The sequence below is a fragment of the Gracilinanus agilis genome, chromosome 3, assembly GCF_016433145.1.
Source record: "Gracilinanus agilis isolate LMUSP501 chromosome 3, AgileGrace, whole genome shotgun sequence".
Taxonomy (NCBI): domain Eukaryota; kingdom Metazoa; phylum Chordata; class Mammalia; order Didelphimorphia; family Didelphidae; genus Gracilinanus; species Gracilinanus agilis.
Genome location: NC_058132.1, coordinates 498,657,825 through 498,682,005, shown reverse-complemented (window position 1 = coordinate 498,682,005; position 24,181 = coordinate 498,657,825). Strand labels below are relative to the sequence as shown.

Genomic DNA, 24,181 nt, shown 5'->3' with positions numbered 1-24,181 from the left:
ATGCAAATAGTTTTAATTTCTCTCCTTTTTTTTGCCTGTAATTAAATCTGGCGGACTGACCATTTAATCTCTTCCCCAGAGCAAAAGTAATCCATTTTATTCTTATTTAAGGATAGTAGTTCAGTTATTATTTTTGGGAATTTTCCTGTCACGGTCCAGTTGAAACTATTTTGACCTGAATTGCAGATTAAAGTTCTTTGGATAGAAAGAACCCACAAATTCAGTGACGGAGAGAGCTTGTTTTATTGTGTGAACAAGGTCAGTGGTAGCCCATGTTTTATTGCTTGTAATGAGGATGAGTGGGCAAAACAAACCCCAAAACCCCAGAATGAGATTTCCTTTGACAGGGTATATATAGATGAAAAAATAAATCTGGCCATCTGTGCTCCTTGTGTTCTTGGCTGGAAATTCCTTTAAGTTTGCTTAACGATGAGCAGACAAACCGGTCATATATGTCTCACTTTATTGACATGAAAAAAATATTGCAAATATGAGAAGTGGAAGATTTCCTTTGATCCTTCTCTGAGGATGATCTATGTATGGTTGAAGCCACAAAGACATCTAAGTTTACATATGTAATCTGCGAGGATCTATCTTAAACTCATTGTTTACTAGATAAGAGGAGGGTACTTCTGAAGACAGGGAGCAGATTTAAGCACTGGCACTTTTTTTATTTGATGTTATATAACACTATTTTTCAGGTTCACTGAGTAATTTGGGAGGTGTGTGTGTGTGTGTGTGTGTGTGTGTGTGTGTGTGTGTGTGTGTACGTGTGTACATGTGTACTTAAGTAATGTGACTAAAAAAGCTAACTGATGGATTTTGTGACAGATCTTCCCTTTTTTATTTCCCTTGCCCTAGAATCATGGGAATATTTTGACATTAGATACATGAAACTGTAGATGGAAAATGTATTTGGGCTATTTGGTTTCTATGTTTATTAACAAAAAAAAAGTAATAACCACTTTTTAGAGTTTGCCAATTCATAGGATCACATAGCTAATAGGTGTCTGAGGCCAGATTTGAACTCAAGAAGGTGAGTCTTCCTGACTCCAGGCACAACACTATTCATTGTACCATCTAGCTATCTCCCCAACTTCAAATATTGGGCTTTGATTTTTAATTTTAATTATAGTTACACTGAAGTGTTTCGATTCTTCTATATTTAAAAGAAATGTATATAGTAACTTTGTAAGTTACTTTCTGATGGTTTAATTAATGTTTGAAATTTCCAGGCAGATAACGGTAAATTAGAATAGCTTAAATTTTTTTTAAAATTTATTTATTTAAAATCCTTATCACTTCTGCCTTAGAATCCATACTAAGTATTGGTTTCAAGACAGATGAGCAATAAGGACTGAGCATTTGGAGTTAAGTGACTTGCTCAGAGTCACACATCAAGAAAGTGTCTGAGGTCAGATTGAACTAGACCTTCTGTCTCTCGGCCTGGCTCTCTGCCCACTAAGCCACCTAGCTGTCACCTTCCCCCACCCTCCCTTAAAAAAAAACACAACAATAAGGAAATAAGGAAATGATAAAAACCGACTAGTCTTTGGTCACACTGCCCTAGCAATACTTCCCTAATTCTGAAAAAGCTGAACCAAAAGATTAGTAGATCATATCAAGACTGTTAACAGGATACACTTGGCTTTCTGCCCTTGTCTATGTACTCTTTGCCATCATCTTCCAAATGCTTATCTTCCCCATGACTTCCTTTTTTTTTTTTTTTTTTTTTTTTTTTTTTTGAGACTCAATCCTATATCCCCAACTGTTTATTCTAAAGGTACTATTTTCTTCTGCAAATTTGATGACTTCAGACTTCACATTCCTGAAGCCCAAGTCTTTTTTTCCTCCCAGCATCACCTCCTTTTCCCAGCTTCAATTTTTTTTTAATGTTGCCATCATTTTGCTAATTATCCAGGATCTAAATATAGTTTTCTTTGCCTCTTTCCTGTCTTTGCCATGTATCTTTCCTCACTCTCCTAGCCAATATCACCTAAGTCCTGTCAACTTTTTATCCTTTTTTTTTTGGAAATGTCACAGAACCATCCTTTCCTTTATAGTCTCACTGCTTCCACTGAATTCGGCCTCAGACATCATGATAGTGTCCTAAATGGTTTTGCTGCCTCTGTAGTAATTGGCCTGGTACATTGGGAAAAGGATGAGATTTATTTATTTTTTCCTTTTTTTGTGATCTGAAAAATTTAATTTAATGAATTAATTTAGAATATTTTTCCATGGTTCCATGATTCATGTTCTTTCCCTCCCATCCTCCAACCTCCCTCCCGTAGCCAATGAACAAGTTTACTGGGTTTTACATGTGTCATTGATCAAGACCTATTTCCATATTATTAATATTTACATTAGGGTGATGATTTAGATCTATATCCCCAAGCATATCCTCATCAACCCATGTGATCAAGCAGTTGTTTTTCCTTCTGTGTTTCTACTCCCACAGTTCTTTCTCTGGATGTGGATAGCGTTCTTTCTCATAAGTCCCTCAGAATTGTTCTGGATCATTGTACTGCTGCTAGTAGACAAGTCCATTACATTCAATTTTAACACAGTGTATCAGTCTCTGTGTATAAGGTTCTCCTGGTTCTGCTCCTTTCTCTGCATCAATTCCTGGAGGTCTTTCCAGTTCACATGGAATTCCTCCAGTTTATTATTCCTTTGAGCACAATAGAATTCCATCACCAACAGATACCACAATTTGTTCAGCCACTCCCCAATCAATGGACATTCTCTCATTTTCCAATTTTTTGCCACCACAAAGAGAGTGGCTATAAATATTTTTGTATATGTCTTTTTCTTTATTACCTCTTTGGGGTACAAACCCAGCAGTGCTATGGCTGGATCAAGAGGCAGACAGTCTTTTAAAGCCCTTTGGGCATAGTTCCAAATTGTCCTTCAGAATGGTTGGATCAATTAACAACTCCACCAGCAATGTATTAATGTCCCAATTTTGGCACATGCTCTCCAACATTTGTTAATTTCCTTTGCTGTAATGTTAGCCAGTCTGTTAGATGTGAGGTGGTACCTCAAGAGTTGTTTTGATTTGCATTTCTCTAATTATAAGAGATTTAGAACACTTTCTCATGTGATTATTGACAGTTTTGATTTCTTTATCTGAAAATTGCCTATTCATGTCCCTTGCCCATTTATCAGTTGGGGAGAAAAGGATGAGATTTAGTTGAAAGATATTTCTGCTACTTATTAGTTGTATGACTCCCATAAAATCATTTAGCATCTCTGAAACTCAATTTTCTCATCTGTGAAATTTGGGACTCGCTGGTTCTAGTTTGAAATTGAGGATCGTGGTTCCTGTCCAAATTCTGTCATTACTTCTATGATTTTAGATAAATCACCCCTCTAGGTTTCAGTTTATTTGTCTGTAAATATTAAAGATAGTGAGATTGGGCTTGGTAACCCCTAAAGCAATGGTGTCAAATTCAAATGGAAACAGGAGGTCACTTAACCTAATATTTTAATGGTCTAGACTAGTGATGGGCAAACTATGACCAGCGGGCCAGATGTGCCCCCTGAAATATTTTATTCCACCACATGACATATTTCCTAACCTTGCGAATACAATGAGTAGGATACAATACAATGAAATTTGGAAAGAGTTTCCTTAGAAACAGACTGACAGATGAACATTTCCTTTCTTTTGGCCCCCTCTTTAAAAAGTTCGTCCATCACTGGTCTAGACAAAATAATTTTATTGTTTCCATCCATTTTCCAGTCATTTCTATGGAATTATAAGAATCCCTTCAGGCCATATGATGACTTCGAAAACAGAACATATTTATATGTTTTTTATTAATATATCAACAATTAAATTCAGTTAGGAGCTACATTTTAATGTGATTGGACTTGTACTTAGGAATGTTGCCACACATTTGACACCTTTGTCCTAAAGTCTCTTTTAACTCTAAATCTATGATCTTGCTGATGCAGAGGGTAGAACACTAGGCCTGGAATCAGAAAGGCTCATCATCCTGAATTCAAATCTGGCCTCAGACACTTCCTAGGTGTGTGATTCTAGGCAAGTCACTTAGCTCTGTTTGTTTCAGTTTCCTCTTCTGTAAACTGAGCTGGAGAAAGGAATGGCAAACCATTTTAGTGTCTGCCAAAATCTCAAATGGGGTCATGACAATTTGTACATGAGTGAAAAACAACTAAACAACTATGATCTTGATTTCTCTCCTTTAAGCACCTCTTGCATGGTGATACTGGATTAATCTTACTAAAACTCTATCTTGATTATTCCTTTGCTCAAAAAACTTTTAAAGTGTTATATAGTTAGAAAAATCTTGAACCCCTAAAAACTACAGTAATCAAAATTCCTTTCTGTATTACCTAGAACGCTTTTCCTTTTGTCTACGTTTGCATGGTCATGTTTTGTTCTGAGGCTCTGCGTTGTGCTTCCTCTTTTGCTCTGGTAAGCCGGTTGAATAGCTGGTCTCTTACTTTAGTTATTATTAAAACAACTTTATTAAATATAATACTTAGTTTTTGAATATTAATTTTAAAATCCACAAGTGTTTCCGTTCTGAATAAAATTTAGACTGTGGTTTAGTTTTCAGCTCCACAATATAGGCTCAACCTACATTTCAAGAGTTTTTTTCTATTCATTTATAAGAAAGACTTAGAGAATTGGGATCAATACCACCTCTGGAGTTCATTAGTCATATGGCTTTGGATAAGTCATTTAACCTCTTGGCAGATTTCCTCATCTATATAATGTAGTGATAATAATAGCACTTATTGCATAGCCTGGTTTTGAGGATCAAGTGAGATAAAGAACCTATAAATTTTAAAGTACTATATAGATGTGAGCTACTGTTTTTATTATAATTGTTGGTTGTTGCTCTTGTCATCATCTGTCGTCATCATCATCATCATCATCTGATCATCATCATCATCATCATCATCATCATCATCATCATCATCAGAACCAGAACCCTCTGCTCTTATCAAACTAGTCTATTTACTTTGTTGAGAATGTGTCTGTATCTTACCTGCCTGCTTCAACTCAGACTATTCCTCCAAATTCTCCTTTTAAAACTGCATTCATCTTTCATTGCCCTCACTAATCTTATATGTTCTTAGAATAGAAGGATCTTTTGAAGAATCTTGTATTTCTTTCAATGTCTACTAGTCCACAACTCTTGTTGTTTATAGTTTTTACTTAACTATAGGAGGCCAAAGCAATCTCTCTCCTGAAGTTTTCCCTTTCCTTCCCATTAATTAGCTGTCCTTATCATTTGGCTGCTTTCATTGTAATACTCTATTGTTAATTAATTCACCCTATTAATTTGTCTTATCTCCCCACCTGGATTGTGAACCTTATTTCTTAAACTTCTTTGTAGCACAAATAACACAGAACTCTCTAAAGACTTGAAACATAGATGTCCCCTTGATACCTTCTAGATTTGTCACCTGGTTACATATACTTTCAGGGATCATTTCCATAGTGGATGACTAAAAAAGCCTGGTTGACAGTATCGTTAATAGAAATCTATGGAACTCAAGTGACTGCTTGGTTAGCAACTCAATATTTTTTTTAATTTTTGATTTCCACTAGGTTAGGCAATGTACTGAAAATCAAGAGAACTGGTTGTTGTTTTTTTTTTCATTCTGATATTCTCTTCTTTTAGTTTCCATCACTTTGCTTTCTCTCAATTCTGTTTGCTTGTCTTACTCTTCACACAGTCTCCTTTGAGAAATCATTATTTTCTTGTTCGAAAAATATGTGTTTCACAAAGCATAATATCAGGCCTTCTTCAAACACATACACATATATGTGCATATGATAACACATACGTATCTGTATGTGCCCATATTCAGAGAGAAATTATTAAATATGGGGGAAATGAGAAAAGGGGAAAGAGGACCTGTTTGTATGTATATATCTTTTTTAGTTATCTCATTAGTTCTCACCAATTTAATATCATATCTGATAGATGACTTCCAAATGTTTATGTTTATACCAAAAAAAGGCATCTGTACTATAGTGTCACATCACCAACTACCTGATGGGCATCTCTCCCTGAATGACTCTTAGGCATTGCAAAAGTTAAGATGTCCAAAATGGAAATCATCATCTTTCCTCAAATCTCCATCTCTCTTCAAACTTCCCCATTTCTGTTGAGGACAAAAACCATTTCCCAATTATCCAACCTCAGAAACATGAAGTTATCCTTGACTTTTCCATCTTCTCCACCCACCATATCTAATTAGTAGCCATGTCTTATTGATTCTATCTTCACAGTATATCCCTTCTTATTCCCTCTTCTCTCTTCCCATATAATCTGCCCTAGTTTACGCCTAATTGATTCATGCGCAAATTATTGCTTGTGTGTGTGTGTGTATATATATATATATATATATATATACACAGTTATATATATTGCTATATATATAACTGATCTACTTGCTTGCTGGCTACTCTCTCTTCCATCACTCTTCCATCCAGCTGCCAAATTGACATAACTAAACCACAGATTTGTCTGGGTCATTCTTCCTACTCAAATTTTCAGAACCTCCCTATTGCCTTAGGATAAAATGCAAATGCCACAGCCTGGAGTTTAATGCCTTCCACAATATGGCTCTTTTCAGATTTAGTCTGTTCCTGTTTCTAGTTTCTTCTTCTTATACTCTGTTTTTGTCAAAAATATACTGCTAGCTGGCTCCTGTATGTGGCATTCTATGTCCCACAGAATATGTCCATTCTTCACCTTTTCCTTGCTTCCTTCAAAGCAAAGTTTTGTAATAGGTGCTACCTGCTGCATTCATGAGACCTTTCTTGATCATTTCAGTTATTAGCATAGTGCCTGACACACTCTAGACACTTAATCAACATTTTTTAATTAGGTGATTGATTGTAAGTGCTGTTTTTTTTTTAACCTCTTACCTATCATTTCTACAATAAAAGAGCACAAAGGACTGGGCAATGGGAGTTAAGTGATGTGCCCAGGGTCACACAACTAAGAAGTATCTAAGGCCAGATTGGAACCCAGGACTTCCCAACCACAGGCCTGGTAATCTATCCAATGTGCTACCTATCTGCCTTTTAAAAATTACTTTTTGACCATGCATATTTTTTCCAATAGACTTCCCGAAAGTTCATTGTAGGCAGGGAGTGTTTTGTCTTTGCCTTTGTATCCCCAGCACTTATTATCATAACTGACACTTAATAAATGTTTCTTAAATTGAATTTAATCTTTTGTATCTTAAAAAAAGGAGATATATAAAATTTATTTCAATTTCAAATCCACTCCATTCTGTTTTTCAGAGACTACTCTTTGAACAAGGATTTTCATATTCTATTCTAAGCTATTGCTTTTCCTTCCTGTTTTTTCTCCAGAAATCTAACTTCATCTATAGTTTCATTTTAAAAAATTTTTTACTTCATTCTTTCTATTCACTCATAATCCATGTGGCCAAGCTGTTTCTTTTTGAGCCTCTATTTGGACTTGTTTTGGAATTACTCTCTTCTGGATTTATTACTTGGATTTTTTTTAACTGTTATTTCTTTATTGTGGTCATGATTTTCTCCTTCTTACTCCAATTTCTAGTTTCAGTTCTTAGATTTGGCATTTTATACTTTGGATGGTTAAGACTTGTTTAGTCTCTTCATCTCAGGAACCAGGATGCTGTTACCACTGTAGCTAGTGGGTCTTCTAACTCCATTTCCTAGTAGTAGTGGTTCCCTGAGGGTTCTAACTTTGACTACTGTCTCTTTTTTTAAAATTTTTATTAAAAAAAAAAAAAAAAAAAACTTTACCTTCCATCTTCAAGTCAATATTGTGCATTGGTTCCAAGGCAGAAGAGCAGTAAAGGCTAGGAAATGAGGATTAAGTGACTCGCCCAGGGTCACACATATAGTAAATGTCTGAGGCTAGATTTGAGTCCTGAACTTTTCATTTCTGTCCCTGACTCTCAAACCACTAAACCACTCAGCTGCTCTCACTGGCTTTCTTTCTTAAACAATCCCTAGTTAGGAATTGGTTCTCATGCCTGGCAGGCCCCATTTGGATGTTGGAAATCATGTTGATCTCAGGATTCTTCTTGCAAACCTCTCTCTCCCTTCTCCTCAATCCTTCCTCCTATGGTTCAGGCATTGGAGTTGGCCCTGCTTCTCCCCATGCCTCATGTGCCCCCAGCCATGTATATAGTAAGGTTCTGTCTCCCAGCTCAGTGACCTCTGAAGGATTTCCTTGTCCAGTGCTTCAGTTTTGACTGGCTAGGGCCAGTTTCTGCCTTCAGGCCACCCACCATTCTTGGAGTGTGTGCTGGTTTACTAGTCCTCCCCTCACTCCTTTCCCAAGAGAATTAGTGGCCATCAGGACAATTTATAGTAGCTTATGCTGGCTTGCCTAGCATAATCTTTTTCCCAGAGCTGACAGTATTCGGGCCTATTTACTTACTTTTACTTGGACATGCTTTGGCTTTTTTTGTGCAGTTCTGGTCTAGAAAAAGCACCTTAATTTTTTTCCCCTGATTTTCTTTATCATTGCTTTATCTGGGACCTTTTTCAGGTATTTGCTAGGATTTACCTATAGACCTAAGCCTTTCGTTACATTTTAGTCATCCTCTTAACCAGAAGCCCTTCAATTCCCTCTCCTTTTAAAGATAGAAGCAGTTTTCAGGATGGAAAATGAAATGAATAGTAAGAGGACTCTAGCTTTTTTCCCAAACATTAACTTAAATCCTAAGATTAGAATACAAAAAGAGCAAAGGAGAATGAGATAGAATGGGGAAAAACTCCACTCTAGGTAGACACTTAGCTGCTAATCTAGAACTTTCTAGTCTTTTGCTATATGATTTTGGGAAAGTTCTTTAATACATTCTAAGTCTCATGACTCTCATTTGTAACAGGAAAGTCTTAGGATTCTAGGTGCTGGGGCAGCTAGGTAGCACAGATAATACAGTGCCAGACCTGAAGTCAGAAGGACCCGAGTTCAAATTTGTCCCCAGACACTTCTATCTTTGTGACTCTTGGGTGAGTCACTTAACTGTATTTGCCTAGACCTTGTCTTTCTCTCTTAGAGTTGATACTAAGACAGAAAGTAAGGGTTTATTTAAAAAAAAAACACACAACAAAACTCCTAAGTTCCCTTCTAATTGAACATGTTATGGCTCTGGAAAAGTAAAAAAATTAATTTATAGACTTTATTCTCAAATTAGCACTCTATACTTCCGTTTACCTCTATCTTTTAACAAAGTAGACAAATAAAAATTCTCTAGGCTACAGTAAATTTATTTATACAATGACAGTTGGACTCGATGGCTCCTAATGTTCCCCACCAGTTCTAAATCTATGATCTGCCCTGGTACTGAAAATGTTGGTGGTTTTGGGTAATCCTATCCTTTTATTTTCTCTCTTTTCTGGAAAAGGTGTGTAGTCAGCCCATTGCCACAGGCAGCATGTGCCCTCATTCCTTCTTCTCTTCATGCGTATAGCCAGGGATGCTGTGAGCATGCTGCTAAAAAGCCTGTTCTGCATGGAAACACAGTTAAACAAAAGCCCTTCAGAGTGGAACCAATGTTCCTGTAGGCATTATAGGTCATTAATTTGGAAATAAAATGCTTCCTCTCACAAAAGCCCAGGTATTCTGCATGCTGTTTGCCTTTCTATTGCTTTTAAACATCATTAGTGTGGGTATGATATTTCTTGCCTTCTTGTTGGGTGGGGGAGGGAATAGAAAGAGAATTGGGCAATGAAAATAATATTTTTTTAAAATAATCATTAGAAGAAGCAGTTAGGTTGCTCAGGGAATTGAGAGCCAGGCCTGAAGATGGGAGATCCTGGGTTCAAATTTGGCCTCAGATACTTCCTAGTGGTGTGACCCTGGGCAGGTCACTTAACTCCCATTGCCTAGCCCTTACCACTCTTCTGCTATAGTACCAATACACCGTATTAATTCTTAGATGGAAGGAAACGCTTTTTTTCAAAAATAAATAAAGGGGGGGGAAAGCATTATAGGCATTCTCCTAAAATAAGGGAAATTGTGATTTTTTGAGTATAGTCAGTCAATAAACATTTATTAAGCTCATCGTGCCTAAGCTCTAGAGATATAAGGAAAGGCAAAAAAGCATCCCTGTTCTCAAGGTACTCACAGTGTAATGGAGACAACATGAAAACATCTATGTACAAACCAGATATATGCAGAATAAGTTATATATAACCAACAGGAGAGAAGCAACTTTAAAGGGGATTGGAAGGTAAGAATCTAACTGGGTCTTGAAGGAATCCAATGAAACCAGAAGGCAGAGATGAGGGAGAGTTTTCAGAGTCTGAGAAACAGCCAATGAAAAATGCTTATATTTGGAGACGGATGGTTATGTGTGAGAAGCAACAAGGATACCAGTGTTCCTGGATCATAGATTATTTGGTGGGGAGTAAGGTGTAAGAAAGGTAGGAAGAGCCAAGTTATGAAGGACTTCAGAAGACAGAAGATTATGTAGTTGATCCTGGAGATCATTGGGAGCCACTGAAATTTATTGAATGAGGTTGTGGGAGTGAGGTAATCTGGTCAGCCCTTCACTTTAGGTAAATCACTTTGGTAGGTGAGTGATTGATAGACTGGAAAGAGAGAGAGATGATTCAGGGAGTCCAACCAATAGGCTGGTACAATAGTCCAGGAGTGAAATGATCAAGGTCCTGCACCAAGGTGGTGATAATGTCAAAGGAGAGAAGGGACTACACACACACACATATGAACTGTTAGGAAGGGGAAAGTAACTGGACTTGACAAGACAAGAGATTGGATGGCGGATGGCGATGAGAGAGAAGGAAGAGTTGAGGTTGACACCTTAGGCTGTGAACCTGGATGACTAGGAGGAAATAAGTAAAAGAATTGCAATACTTTATTATACTAAATAGAAATCAATTGTTTTGGGCCAGACCTATAATTAATATAGGAAACTGAATGAAAAAAACAGAATTTGAGAGAGTATCTTTGACCACTTGGTAAGTGATTTGGCTAAGTCACTATGTGTCAGAAGTGAGACTTGATACCACATCTTCCTGATTGATAGTATATTGTTATTATTACTATTATTAATATTTATGGTTGCCAATATTCTTCCACTACTTATTCGTCAACAGATTGGATATGGAGAGTGAGAGAGTAAAGAGTTATGGTAAACATCAAAGTTTGTGTGGCTAAGTGACTAGGAGGGTGATGATACATTTTACAGAAATAGAAAAGTGCAGAAGAAGGAAGGATTTCAGGGAAGGGGGAATAATGAAATCATTTTTGAACATGATGAGTTTAAGATTTATACAGGACATCCAGTTTGAGCAGGAAATGCAAGACTGGAGATCAGGAGAGGTTATGACAGAAGACATAGATTTGAGAATCTTTAGCATAGAGATGGTTAATGAATTCTTGGGTGCTGTTGAGATCAGCAAGTGAAGTGCTGTGGAGGAAAGAAAACCTAGGACAAAGCCGTGTGGAATATCCACAGTTATTGGCAATGAGCTGGATGAAGATGGTATAAAGGAGATAGAGAAGAATGATCAGATAGTTAGGAAGATAACTAGGTTTGAGAAATAACATGAAAACCTGGAGAGAAGAGAGTATCAAGGTGATCAACAGTGTTAAAGACTTCAAGGCTATCAAAAAAGTTGCAATATGAGAAAAAGACACTAGATTTGTCAGTTAAGAGATCATTGGTCTCTTTGGAGTAAGAAGCTTTGATTGAGCAATGAGGTCAGAAGCCAAACTGTAAAGAGTTAAGAAGATAATTATAGGAAAGAAAGTGGAGGCCTGTGTAGATTGCCTTCTCAAGAAGTCTAAACACAAAAGAAAGGAAAGACTAATTCTCAACAAATATTTAAGTATTGAGCAGGAAGGAGAGTTCCTCAGGCAAAGGGAATTGCATGAGCAAAAGCAGATAGGCAAGAATAATATTGTTGTGTTCCTGGGATAATGAGCAAATCCATTTACTAAAATAGAGGATATAGGAAAGGTGTAGTCCAAAATAGGGATGGAGGGGGTACGGTGAGGCCAAGTTACAGAACTAATTGAAAGCTAGACAGAAGCAGGTACAGATAACAGATTAGATCCTCTTTTAGACCAGACTTAAAGTCATAAAGCTTAGATTAGGGTAGCAACAAAGAATAGAGATTGAATACATATTGAACAAAGAAATATCAGAACTTGGTGACAGATCTGGATGTAGGCAAAGAATGAAAGGGAAGAGTCAAAGATGATGCAGTTCATTCAATATTTATAAAGTTCTTACTATATGCAAAATATTGTCCTAGGGAAAATGCAAAGACAAATTAGACATAGTCCCTGCCTTTGATGTTAGAAGAATAATGATATATACACAGAAATTAAGTCAAGGTGAAAGTAACTTGTTTTCTTTGTTGTTGTTCACATTTTAAAAAGACTTTTTCAAGAAATGAAAGCTGAATATGGAGTTCTTCTCTACCACAAAGAAGCTTTCTGGCTTTTAAGAGGATGAGTCTCAAAATGGTAACTCTTTGAGAAGAGTCCTCTACAGATAGTAATTTATTAAGTGCCTAGTATGTGCCATGCACATGCCAGGTGCTGGAAGGAGGATAATTAAGAAGGGAGGTCTTTTGGAGGAGCAAGTTTATTTGGGGACCTCGTAAGAGATTTAGAGTGAGTGCAGGACACCCAAATAAAGTGTCTTGGTCAAATATGAAGAGGATGTATGGTCTCCAGCAATGCAGTTTATAACCTACTTGTACCTTCCCATCCTTTCCATTCTGGTCCATGTCCTCCCCTAGGTTCACCATAGAGACTATACTCAGCATCCTATCAACCTTATTTGATTTCTCTTGATATTAGGAGGCTACCAGTAGAGCCCTTGTTTCCCTGGTAACATAATTTACTCCTATTCACCTTCAAAGTTCTTTATTTGTTACATGCCTATATACCTTCCCATCCTGTATCACTGTGGCCCATGTTCTCCCATAGAGATTCTACTCAACATGCCCTTGACCTATGATATTTCCTCATATTTGGAGCCCTTGTTTCCCTGATGACAATATGTACTCCTATTCACCTTCAAGATCCTTATTTGTTATATATTATATCCTGCTCACATGTTTGACATTCTTCTTCATGATCTTCATTTTCAATTCTTCAGTTTCTGGTTTCTGTGATTCACAGCCACAACAGTACTGATATCCCTTTGCTTCTGGAGGAATTTGGGGAGCTGTGCAATTTCCCATAGATGATCTAGCCTGTTTTCTCAGGTTTTTTTTTCCAACTATGAACACAAATTTATAGTGTATTTGTGTTTTCTGTGCAAAACTCTCAGTGTGTATAAATATGTATGTGTGTAAACAAGTGTGTACACAAATTTGTGTATGTGTGTAAGCACACAGACACACATTGATGGACAAGCTCTGTAGCAGAGATTTTTAACCTAGGTTTGTAAAACCTTTGCCCCTTATTTTGATAACTAAACCAGCTGTATTGGTTTCCTTTCAAATCCTAAGTATTTTCTTTTATGCATTTAAAAATACTGTTCTGAAATGTAGTTCAGGCTTCTATGATGGAAAAAAAAAAAGGTCAAACTTTGGAAGGCATCTATGGGGCAGCTGAAATTACAGGAAGAGAGGAGCTTCTGTGACTTTCCTACTACCCATGTGTCTGAATGGTGTCTAGGGAGAAGAGAAAAGATGAAGTTGGGGTTGTTATTTAACAACAAATAAACCTGGACCTTAGAGGAATTGTAGGGAGAGAGCTAACATTTAGAAAAGTGAAAAGAAATATTTCTTTCTAGTCTTTGTTCTATACAACTCGATGTCCCTCCCTGCTCCAAGAATTGGAAAAAGGACGACTGGGTGTTTTCTCCTGTCGAGGCTTGAGCAATGCCTTGGTTATACAATTATTTTAGTATGTAGTTCCCTTGTTTATTACCTTTGCTGTGTATCATGTGTAGGTGATCAACTTCAGCTGCAGATTGACCCTATTTAAAATTCATTACAGGTATGCCCCATTTGTTTGTGATCCGGCAAGTTAAATAACATTTAACCCATGTATTGAAAGAACAGTAGTTTCTTTCCAGGAAGTGCTCTGGGTCAGCCTTCCCATTGCACATTAGGACCAAGGGTGGAAACAAAACATGATTATTCTGAAGAACTATTGTTAGTGTTTGGCATTTAAAAAAGAGTTTGCTAATTGTGACTCCTAATTCTTTTTTCCATTCTTTGTGTATCTTCACAATTTGTAGCTTCACCCAGAAGTACCCACCAGTGAAATTTTTATCAGAAAAAGATCGAAAAAGAATTTTGGTAAGTTTGTATATATTTGTTCTTCATTCACAGTGTTTTGTTTAATAAAGGAACTCCTTTATCCTATTAATCTATGATCCTTGATGACTTATGAATTATAACCCTTCCCTTTTAGGACACTTGAAATTCAATTTAGTACAAGCTTTGTTTTAGTGTTAGCAATCATCCAGTTTGTAGGAGCACCCCCCCCCAAAAAATAAAGAAACAAGGGAAAACACTCATTTTAAAAAGTTACTTTGAGTAGCAAATATAAATCATCTTTACATAAAAACTCCTCTTTCTTCCAACAGACAGATTGGTTGCTTCCTGCCTTTTCTGGTCGAGTCATGTAGCCCAGACCCAAAGCAAACCAGATGTTTCTTTTTCAAGTGTTAGCCCTCTATGATTGTGTTGAGTCAAAACCTCTCTTTACAACTTACCAAAAATATCTATGGTCCCATCTGAGCTTGAATGGAGTTACCCATGATGAAATGGCACAGTACAATTATTTCTCTAGTCTTCTGTAGCCATTGGTCTGGATGCTCAGTTTTTCTGATTAATGGCACAATCATGACTATCTGATAGTCTTGTAAGGTTCTACAGAAGGAACTAATGGTTTTGGGGAAGCCTTTATTCATACATGGTGTGGCAAAGATCACTGGGTAATGAATGGTAGCAGTATTATTTTACAGAAAACTATAAGATAATGACTTACTATTTCTAGAACAATTGCCTTAGGATATGTTAACTGTGAGAAAAGATAGAAGTTCATCTGTTGGAAGTTCAAGTTCAGTATGATAGTCTAAGCTCTAACCATCATCATGTCCATTTATATAATGACTTATCGTTTATGAAATGGTTATATACCTTTAATTTACAAGTTCTTCAGCACCAAAACTTGGGGCTCTTTTGATGGAAAGCATGTTGAAATTTTCATACAGAGGAGTGGCTTATTAGGATGAGTTTTTAAACCATTTTCCTCTATTGCTGAGCAACCTCACGTTTAAATGCCACCTTGAATTTAAGCATTTTAGTTGCTTTTGGCACCCTGAACAAGCATTACCATTAATGCATTAGCTGGAGTTTGTAAGTGGAAAACACCCAAAGCTGTGTAAACTCATAATCCAATTTTCAGTGTAAACGATATCAAGCCTTTTCTTGCTGCTACCTTTGGATAATTTTACCAATAAGATTTGTTTCTTATTCATTGTTGATTTCCTTTTCTTGGTGAATTTTTTTTCTTCCTCCGGAAGCCCTCAGCTTCTATCTGTATTCCTTTTATAAGGAATGCTTGCTTAGTGGGCTGAATATGATAAGAAGAAAATATTCTGGCCGCCTAGCTAAGTAACATAAAGCTCTAAGTGCTCCTGATAGAGGAGAATTACTCCATTAAAGCAACTCTGGTGGGTTACCGCCAAAGCCAAGGGACCATCTCACAATTTCATACCACTATTGAAAATAATGAAATGCAGGAGGCAAGCCTGTATAATTCTTAACTACAATGCATGGGTTCAAGTTCTAGGTTGTTTTCCTTGCAGTTTAGATGCAGAGTCAATGGTGATGGTCTACTACAAAGCAATTTGATAGTACAGTGGATAGAGCACTGAATCTATAATCAGGAAAGTCAGAATTCAAATGTGACTCTGTACTTATATTAGCTCTGTGACCCTGGGCAAGTCACTTAACCTCTATCTGCTTCTATTTCCCCCACTGTAAAATGGTCATCATAATAGCACCGATCTCCCAGAGTTATTTTGAGGATCAAATGAGACTTTTGGCACATAATAGGTGCTTAATAAATATTCTTTCCTTTCTTTGACCCTTCTCTACAGGGTAAATGTCTATGCATTGTCTTGTTTGAGAAAAGAGCTATTTTAAAAGCCTTGGATCATAGGTTTGGAGTTAGAAGAGACCTCTATGGTCAACTAATCCATTTTAAAGAGGAAGAAGCTAAGGCTGGAGAGAATAATCACACACACACACACACACAGACACACACACATTCTCTCTCTCTCTCTCTCTCTCTCTCTCTCTCTCTCTCTCTCTCTCTCTCTCTCTCTTTACACAGGAGAAGACTGAGATCTATAAAGACTAATTCAGCTTCCCTCTACCTCTACTCCCTAGCCCCTCTCACTTTAAAGAAGACAAAACTGAGGCCTGGAGAAAATAATTGATTGGCACAAGAAGCAGGATTTGATCCCAGGTCATCTGACTCCAAATTCAGCACTCTCTCGAATGCTCCATTCTTTTAGCATTTTTTTTTGAAGTGTTAGACTTAACAGAGTTGAAAAAGGCACTAGGATCTTTTAAACAGAGATAATAATTCCTGTCCCGACTCTCTCACCAGGTGGGTATGAGGATGAAATGAGGTAATAAGTGTAAAAGCACTTTGTGAACTTGGAGAGGTTGAGACAAAAATAGCAATTCTATTCTAAAGAGTAATGTTTTTTCCTAGTAGTAATCACTTTCCCAGTTTTTTTTTTAATTTTTTAGTACTTCTCCCTTTTCATCCCCTCAAAGCATGTACCAGTAAAGCTAATTCTGATAAAACATAACTCAGATTGATGGTCATAAACTATACATAGTGGTGGGGGGTGGAAGTAGCCCTGCCTCAGAGCCCCAGTCACTCTGACTTTTAGGTCTTGGTTTCTTCATATCCAGGTCTAGATAATGCCACTTTTCGCTTGTGCATCTCTTAATGGTTCACAAAGTGCTTTTATAGGCATTACCTCATTTCCTTCTTGGATTATCCTATGAGACAGTCAGGGCAGGAATATTATCTATGTTTTGATGATCTTATCTCTTTTAACAATATAATTCTATAGTTCTAAAAGGATACAATGAATGTTTTATTAATAGTGGACATATTTAAGCAAATATAAAGTTAACCTCTCAGGACGTCAGTTTCCTCTTCTGTAAGATGCCCCATTTGGATTATCTGTCCTCTAAAGCCCTTTATGGCACATGGTGAAATGAACTGTTAAGCAATGTAAAGAGCACTGGGTTTGGATTCAGAAGACCTAGATTGAAATATTGGCCCTGTAACTTACCACCTGTGACCTTGGACATGTCACAACCTCTTTGAGCCTTAGTTTCCTCATCTGTAAAATAAAAGGGCTAGATTAGATGGTCACTAAGATCCCTTGGAACTCAGATCCTTTGATCTCTTTCCTTACTCAAACATTCTATAGTTCTAGGATTCTAACACACAAATAATTCAACTTCTCACCCCTAAGAATGATAATTCTAAATCATTCATAAAATATACATTTATTAAGGCTTAGAAAAATGAATATGCTCTGTGTGCCTGCATGAGTGTGTATGTGTTTTAATAAAACCCTTGACTTCTGTCTTAGAACTTATACTAAGTGTTGCTTTCCAGGCAGAAGAATAAGGGCTAGGTAATGGGAGTTAAGTGACTTGCCCAGGGTCACATTACTAGGAAGTGTCAGAGGCCAGCTTTGAACCCTGGACCTGTCTCTAGACCTGGCTCTCTATCTACTGAGGCAGCTAGCCATCCCGTGCTATGTGTTTTCATAGCTATTAGGTATGCCTGCTCTTCCTCACCACCGTCATAAAATAGCTGACATTTATGTAATGCTTTAATATTTTTAAAAAATTGCCTCCAAACAGACGTGAAGTAGGGAATATGACTATCTTTTCCCCCATTTTACAGAAGAATTGAGGCTGCAACATTTAGTGGTATAGCTAGGAAGTGTCTCAGATCTTCTGACCCCAAGATCAGTGTTCTTTCTTTTATACCAAAATACCTTTTAGCTTTTTTTGGTTGGAGAGAGGAGGATTAGGGAGAGATGGTGGAGTGGAGAGAGGGGAGGAGTGGTTGAGAAGGGATGAATATTGCACAGAATAGGAAAGCTGAGATGACCTAGAAATTTTGTCTGGGAATTTTAAAATGGAGTGAATGAAACTGTGGTGTTCCATAATAGAATGGAAATGAGTAGAACACAGTAATTTTGCTTTTTTTTTTTTTTTTTTTTTTTTTTTTTTTTAATGTTTATGCCTATCTGGCCCCTACTTTCCTCCCACACCTCCTCCCCAAGTACGCACACACAATATGGTTTTAATAACATCTTTTCATTCAAGTGTTTTGAAGGGAATTGACTCTGTGTTTCTAGTGGCTTTTAATTTTAGGAAATCGGTTATTACCAAAGCTCTGTCACAGCACAGTAACTACATAATTATATCACTTTTTAAGCAGCACTTAGTTAGATTCTATATAGGATTTACCTTCCTGTCAAGATGATAACCAAGCAGCAGTTTTATTTTTTTTTTTTTAGGTTTTTAACCATGAATAGTTCTTGTTGTTTGCTTATCAACTTGCTCTTAATTTTTTTTTCTTCGTGAATTCTTTGTAATGGAAGCCTCTGTTTATCTAGCACAGACATTCAATGCATGACTCATACCTTGCCCATTTCTCTGCCTTCTAATGAAAGTATTTCTGTTAGGGCTTCTACCTTTGGTATGTTATCCCAACATTACTCAGGCTATCCATGTAAACAGAATACTGTCATGATGTAATATTTTATAAGAGAAAGATATTTTTGAATTTGTAACAGTGACCTTCTTGAATTATTACCTGAGTATTGTCTTTTGGTTGTTTTAGAGATTTTTGAGATATTTATGCTTGCTTGCTCTGGAGTAGAAGTAAAGGTATTATCTGAAATATCTTTACCTCCCATCTTCCCTTTCCATTTCTCCCCCTCCCTATCCCTACCCATCCCCATCCCCAGCCAACTGCAAAAGCCAGTTTGTGAAATCTGTTTTCATCTGATTTCTTTGGTGTTTTCTGTAAATATTTCATACAAACTGTCCTAATGCAGATAACTGGAGGAGCAGGGTTTGTGGGTTCTCATCTTACTGACAAACTAATGATGGATGGCCATGAGGTTACAGTTGTGGACAACTTCTTTACGGGCAGGAAAAGAAATGTGGAACATTGGATCGGCCATGAAAACTTTGAGCTAATTAACCATGATGTTGTAGAGCCCCTCTACATTGAAGGTGAGTAAACATGTGTCCAATAGTTAGGCTTCTGAATAGAGTTTTCTTTTTTTGGAAAATATTTATTGATGTTGGTATCCATGTGTGTTCATCCATGCAATCTGTCCTCTTGCTAATTGCTAATAAATATAAGCAAATTTAAATTATACTTATAGTTAATGAAGAGGCTATTTTTAAATAGCCCATCACCATATTCTGTTGAAATATGTTTTTCAACAGTAGGGATTGTTTTCATTCTTTGTGTTAGTATTCTAATCTCCTAGCACAGTGCTTGGCACATAATAAAAACTTTAAAAATTCTTGATATGGTGTTAAAAGAGTAATTATAAAATAATAATGAAATAAAACAATCAAATNAGAGAGAGAGAGAGAGACAGAGAGAGAGAGAGAGACAGAGAGAGACAGAGACAGAGAGAGAGAGAGACAGAGAGAGAGAGAGAGAGAGAGAGAGAGAGAGAGAGAGAGAGAGAGAGAGAGAGAGAGAATATTAAGTTCTAATGCAACAGGCAAACGGAGATATAAGTGAGAATACAATGGGAGATGTTGGCCATTAGAATTGTATCTTCTTGGAGAGACAGATACATTTAATTTACAGTAATCTGTAGACATTGGACCTACAGAGAGTAGAAAGATAAAAATAAAGATATAATGTCAAACATCTTAAATATTGTTTCTTATCTTTGTCCAAAAAATATTTTTAGAGCTGTCCCAAAATAACTAAAGGAATTATCTTGAATCTCATTCTATTCCAGTGCTAACCTATGAGATGAAGAGGGGTCAATATAAAGATGAATACTGATGAAAGGCTTGGATTATTAATACCTAAGTAATCAATGTAGGAGGCCAAAAATAAAGTTGCCAAGTATACCATAATATGATACTTTAAGAATCTGAGTTGTGCTCTCTCACATGGAGTTTGTAGACCTGAAAAATACAAGACCTCAATGTCAGAAGACAGAGGATTGAAGCTTGTTGCTGCTACTTGTGCTATTATATGACCTTGGGCAAGTCACTTTGTTTCTTGGAGTCTCAGTTATCTCATCTAAAAAATGAAGGAAATTCTCTAAGATGACTTCCAGTCTTAAATGAGATGATCTCATGCTATGGTTTTAACCATTTAACTTGGAGATTCTTAACTTTAGGCTTCACATTCCAAATATGAAGCACAAAGACCAGTTACTAGAAAGCAGAGATCATATCTTTTTAGAATCTTTGGATAATAAAATGTTTGACCCTGAAGAATCTTAGAGATCGTCTCCATCCCTCCCTCATTTTACAAGGTTGTATGCTAAAGGCCAAATAAAGATCTGAGAACTAATATCTCCCATAATTGTTGTTTTCATCATTATGAAAAGTAATTTATTTCTGTGCCTTAATGCAAAGGGTACCATGTAGAAATTAAGTAGTTTCATCCTCTGTAAAATGAGGGCTTCGGACTTAGTTATAGTTAAAATCCCTCTTTCCTAATTCTGATGTTCTATATCTAAGCGAGAATTAAAAACCTAACAACATGGAAAGGTAGTCCATCGGTCCCTTTTGTAATCAGTGGGTGTGAAGTAAGTATTAACTGATTTGAAATCAAGCAATCCCAAATGCATAGCATAATAGATCAAGAGCTGGAAGGGACCTTGGATGCCATCCAGTCATAAGTCTAAAGACTTAGCAAAGTCTTTCTTTCTGCCAATACAAGCTTAGTTTTCTTCACTACCTTACAAGCTCTCAAAAATAGGGACATTCCCTTTTTTTCCCCAGACTATTGTGGGGCTTTTAGTATTCCAGCAACAGAGAGTTGTGTGTGTTTTGTGTGTGCGCGTGTGTGTGCATGCGCATGTGTGTTCATGTTCACATTTTTGTACTCCACACTTTCTATTACAATAGTTAATTCCTGATGAGGAAACTGCCTACTAATTTAGATGAGCATTTTATTTCAACTCATAGTCTTAAATAGATACCTGTGATACTGAGAGGTTTAGTGGTTTGTTCAGGGTAACATAGCCAGAATATGTTAGAGGTGGGACTCAAATTTAGATCTTCCTCTTTCTGAGGCTAGCTCATGAGCAGCTAGGTTGCTCAGAGATTAGAATGTTGGGCCTCAGGAAGACTTCCTGAGTTCAAATCTACATCAGACACTTACTAGCTGTGTAACTGGGGAAAAAGTCACTTAACCTTGTTTGCCTCAGTTTCTTCATCTGTAAAATGAGCTGGAGAAGGAAATGACAAACCACTTTGTTATCTCTGCCAAGAAAACCCCAAATAGGGTTTCATGACTGAAAAATGACTGAAAAGCAGAGCAGCTCTATCCCTGACGACTCCATGCTCTCTCTTAACTAGGTATATGCATAGATATGTATACATTATTCTGTGGGTGATACTACTGTATTAGTGGGCTATCTGAGAAGAAGATGCTGAGTTTGAAGGGTCCCCCTCCTTGTTTGTTTGTTTGTTTTTATAATATAGAACTGCTCAGAGGAAGAGGGGAACAGAGGGAGAAGATTTTGATCATATAATTCAGAAAGACTTGAGTAGAAATTTTTTATTATGTGCAATTGGTAAAAAAAAAAAGTAAAATATATATATATATATATTTACTATATTTTACTTTATATTCAGCCATTCCTGAATAGAACTTACTAGAAAGGGGAGAATATTATACTTTTCTTGTTTTCTAACTCATTTTCAGGGGGCAAGACATCTCTAATTTTAATTAGCCCTCTTGCCATCATTGTGGAAGTAAAGTAGTTTGGATGTCTGACTAGAGCCTTAATGGCCTCTGGCACTGGGGCTAAGTTGAGGCTTTCAGCAGAGAAGAATCAGTGGGGTGTTGCACAAGAGACCATCTATTTTTATGTGTGCCTTCTTGCATGATAAGCTGATTTTACTATTCTCACATTCTAAACAGAAGCTCTGGTGGGATAATCAGAGAATTTTTCCTTCTAAGTTTTCTGCAGTTTTCCTTCCAGATTTTAATAAATGGTTTGTTTGCATTGACTTCAGTCACAAAGAAATCACAAATAGTCCGTATATGGTGAGGCCTTTCCCCCCCAGAATTATTGGCAGTGCCTCCATAAGGCATGCCTCTCATATCTGTGTGGTCTTCACCATCCCTTTTTCTTTGCCTCCTCCCCTTCACTTGCTAACACAAAAGGAACAAAAGTCCTGTGTTCTTATAGTGTTTTCTGAACTATTTTGAGCAGTCCCGTGAAAAGGTAAAAATGAACATGTCTTTAAAAGAGGTTAACTAAACTAATTTAAAATTCTTCAGTTTCATTCCCTGAGGGTCATAATTTTGCTAGCTAAAATTACCAGACATTGCAAATGGGCAGAGCTTTTGGAAGGTTCATTTAGCGGTCAGTACCATTGGAGGGAAGGAAACTTGTAGCAAATGGTACATACCTGTCCGTTGCCTTCCAGTTCCATCCTTCCCTTCTTCTTGGCCCCATCCCCCCACCAACTACTTCAGTTTCATTTTTCATTTTTATTGCAGGCTGAAATATAAACAGTTGACATGCTATGGAGCTAATTCTAGACTGGTAGAGTTAGCACTGCTGCTTTATTTACATTCCAGTTCATTGTTATTAATATGATTTAATGCTTACATTGAAGCAGCCTTCCTTGATAATTTGAAGGGTTTTTTTTCCTTTTCTTTTCTCCCTTCTCCTCTTCATAATCTCTTAAGAGATTAATTCATCAACCAGAGCTAAAATAATGTCCTTTTAAGGACAGGATTTGGGGCAAAACTGCTCCCCCCCTCCCCCTTTTGTCTGTGAAACTACAGGGGCAGAGAAATTTACTTTGCATGAAAAGGAAATGGATGGAGAATACTGCTTATATCCATCCACCCAACTAGGTACTCTAAGGAGAATAGCAAGATTAGCAATAATTTCCACAATTTCACAAGAAGCCCATTTTCAGGAATTCACAGGAGACAAAATTCTAAGAAAAGAGGCATCAAAAATAAAAAGAAGAGAAAGGGAAAAAAATAGAGATAGTGGAGAAGTGTCAGTGTCACAGTGGAAAGAGTACTGAGTTTGAAGTCAGGAGCAATCTGGGTTCTAGTCCCATGTATGGCACTTAGTCATCATATCACTAGAGCAGAAGTCAAGTGACTTCTCTGAGCTTCAGTTTTCTCATCTGTAAAATAATGATTGTATGATCATGGATTTAGAGCCAAAAGACCTTTGAGATTCACTTCATTTTACAGTTAAAGAAACTGTGAGGTGGTAACCAGTGTTAGGTTGCCCAGGGAGCAAACATCTTAAGTAGGTTTAGAACCCAGGTTCTGTCACTCCAAAGACAATCAGTCTTTCCTTCTGTACCACTTTGTTTCTCAGTTATAATTACTTGTACTTATCTCACAGAATTGCCATGAGGATCAAATGAGATTAAAAATAAATCCTGTTTCAATTCTAAGACAAAAGAATGGCATGATCTAGTCAAACAAGACTGACTTAACCCAGGGTCACAAAGCTAGCAAGTATTTGAGCACAGATTTGAACCCAGGTCCTCCCAACTTCAGAGCTGGAACTCTTATCCACTGTACTACCTACCTACCAAAAATTACTTGGCTTTTATTGTTTTTTCGAAAACATTTGTTTCCATGGTACTCTCAAATTCTTCTTGAATAGGATGAATAAAAATTGATTTGTTAAGCTATCTGGAACAGTGCTGTAGGGATGCCTTCTGAGTAGTCAGGGAGTAGCAGCAGTGACTTACCATTCTGCCTATGATCAAGCTATCAAATAGGGACCCGAGAAATCAGGAATTGAATAGAGTGTCAGCTGAAAAATTGCCATTCCACAGATGATGCCAAAGACTCGTTTTGTAAGATGGCATATGGTTCAATGGGTTGCCCATATTCTCCAGGTTGGCTTGTTAATCATTTGCCACCAG

At 37.0% G+C, this 24,181-nt stretch overlaps 1 protein-coding gene across 5 annotated transcripts in view; it reads left to right on the top strand.

The window, feature by feature from the left end:
* UXS1 (UDP-glucuronate decarboxylase 1) overlaps positions 1-24,181 on the top strand; it is a 171,918-nt gene that overhangs the window by 80,246 nt on the left and 67,491 nt on the right. For all 5 annotated transcript variants that reach the window (XM_044670482.1, XM_044670479.1, XM_044670483.1 and 2 more), the window contains exons 5-6: positions 14,230-14,290; positions 19,111-19,291. In XM_044670482.1, coding sequence (XP_044526417.1) covers positions 14,230-14,290; positions 19,111-19,291 — 242 coding nt within the window. The remainder of the gene's footprint in view (positions 1-14,229; positions 14,291-19,110; positions 19,292-24,181) is intronic.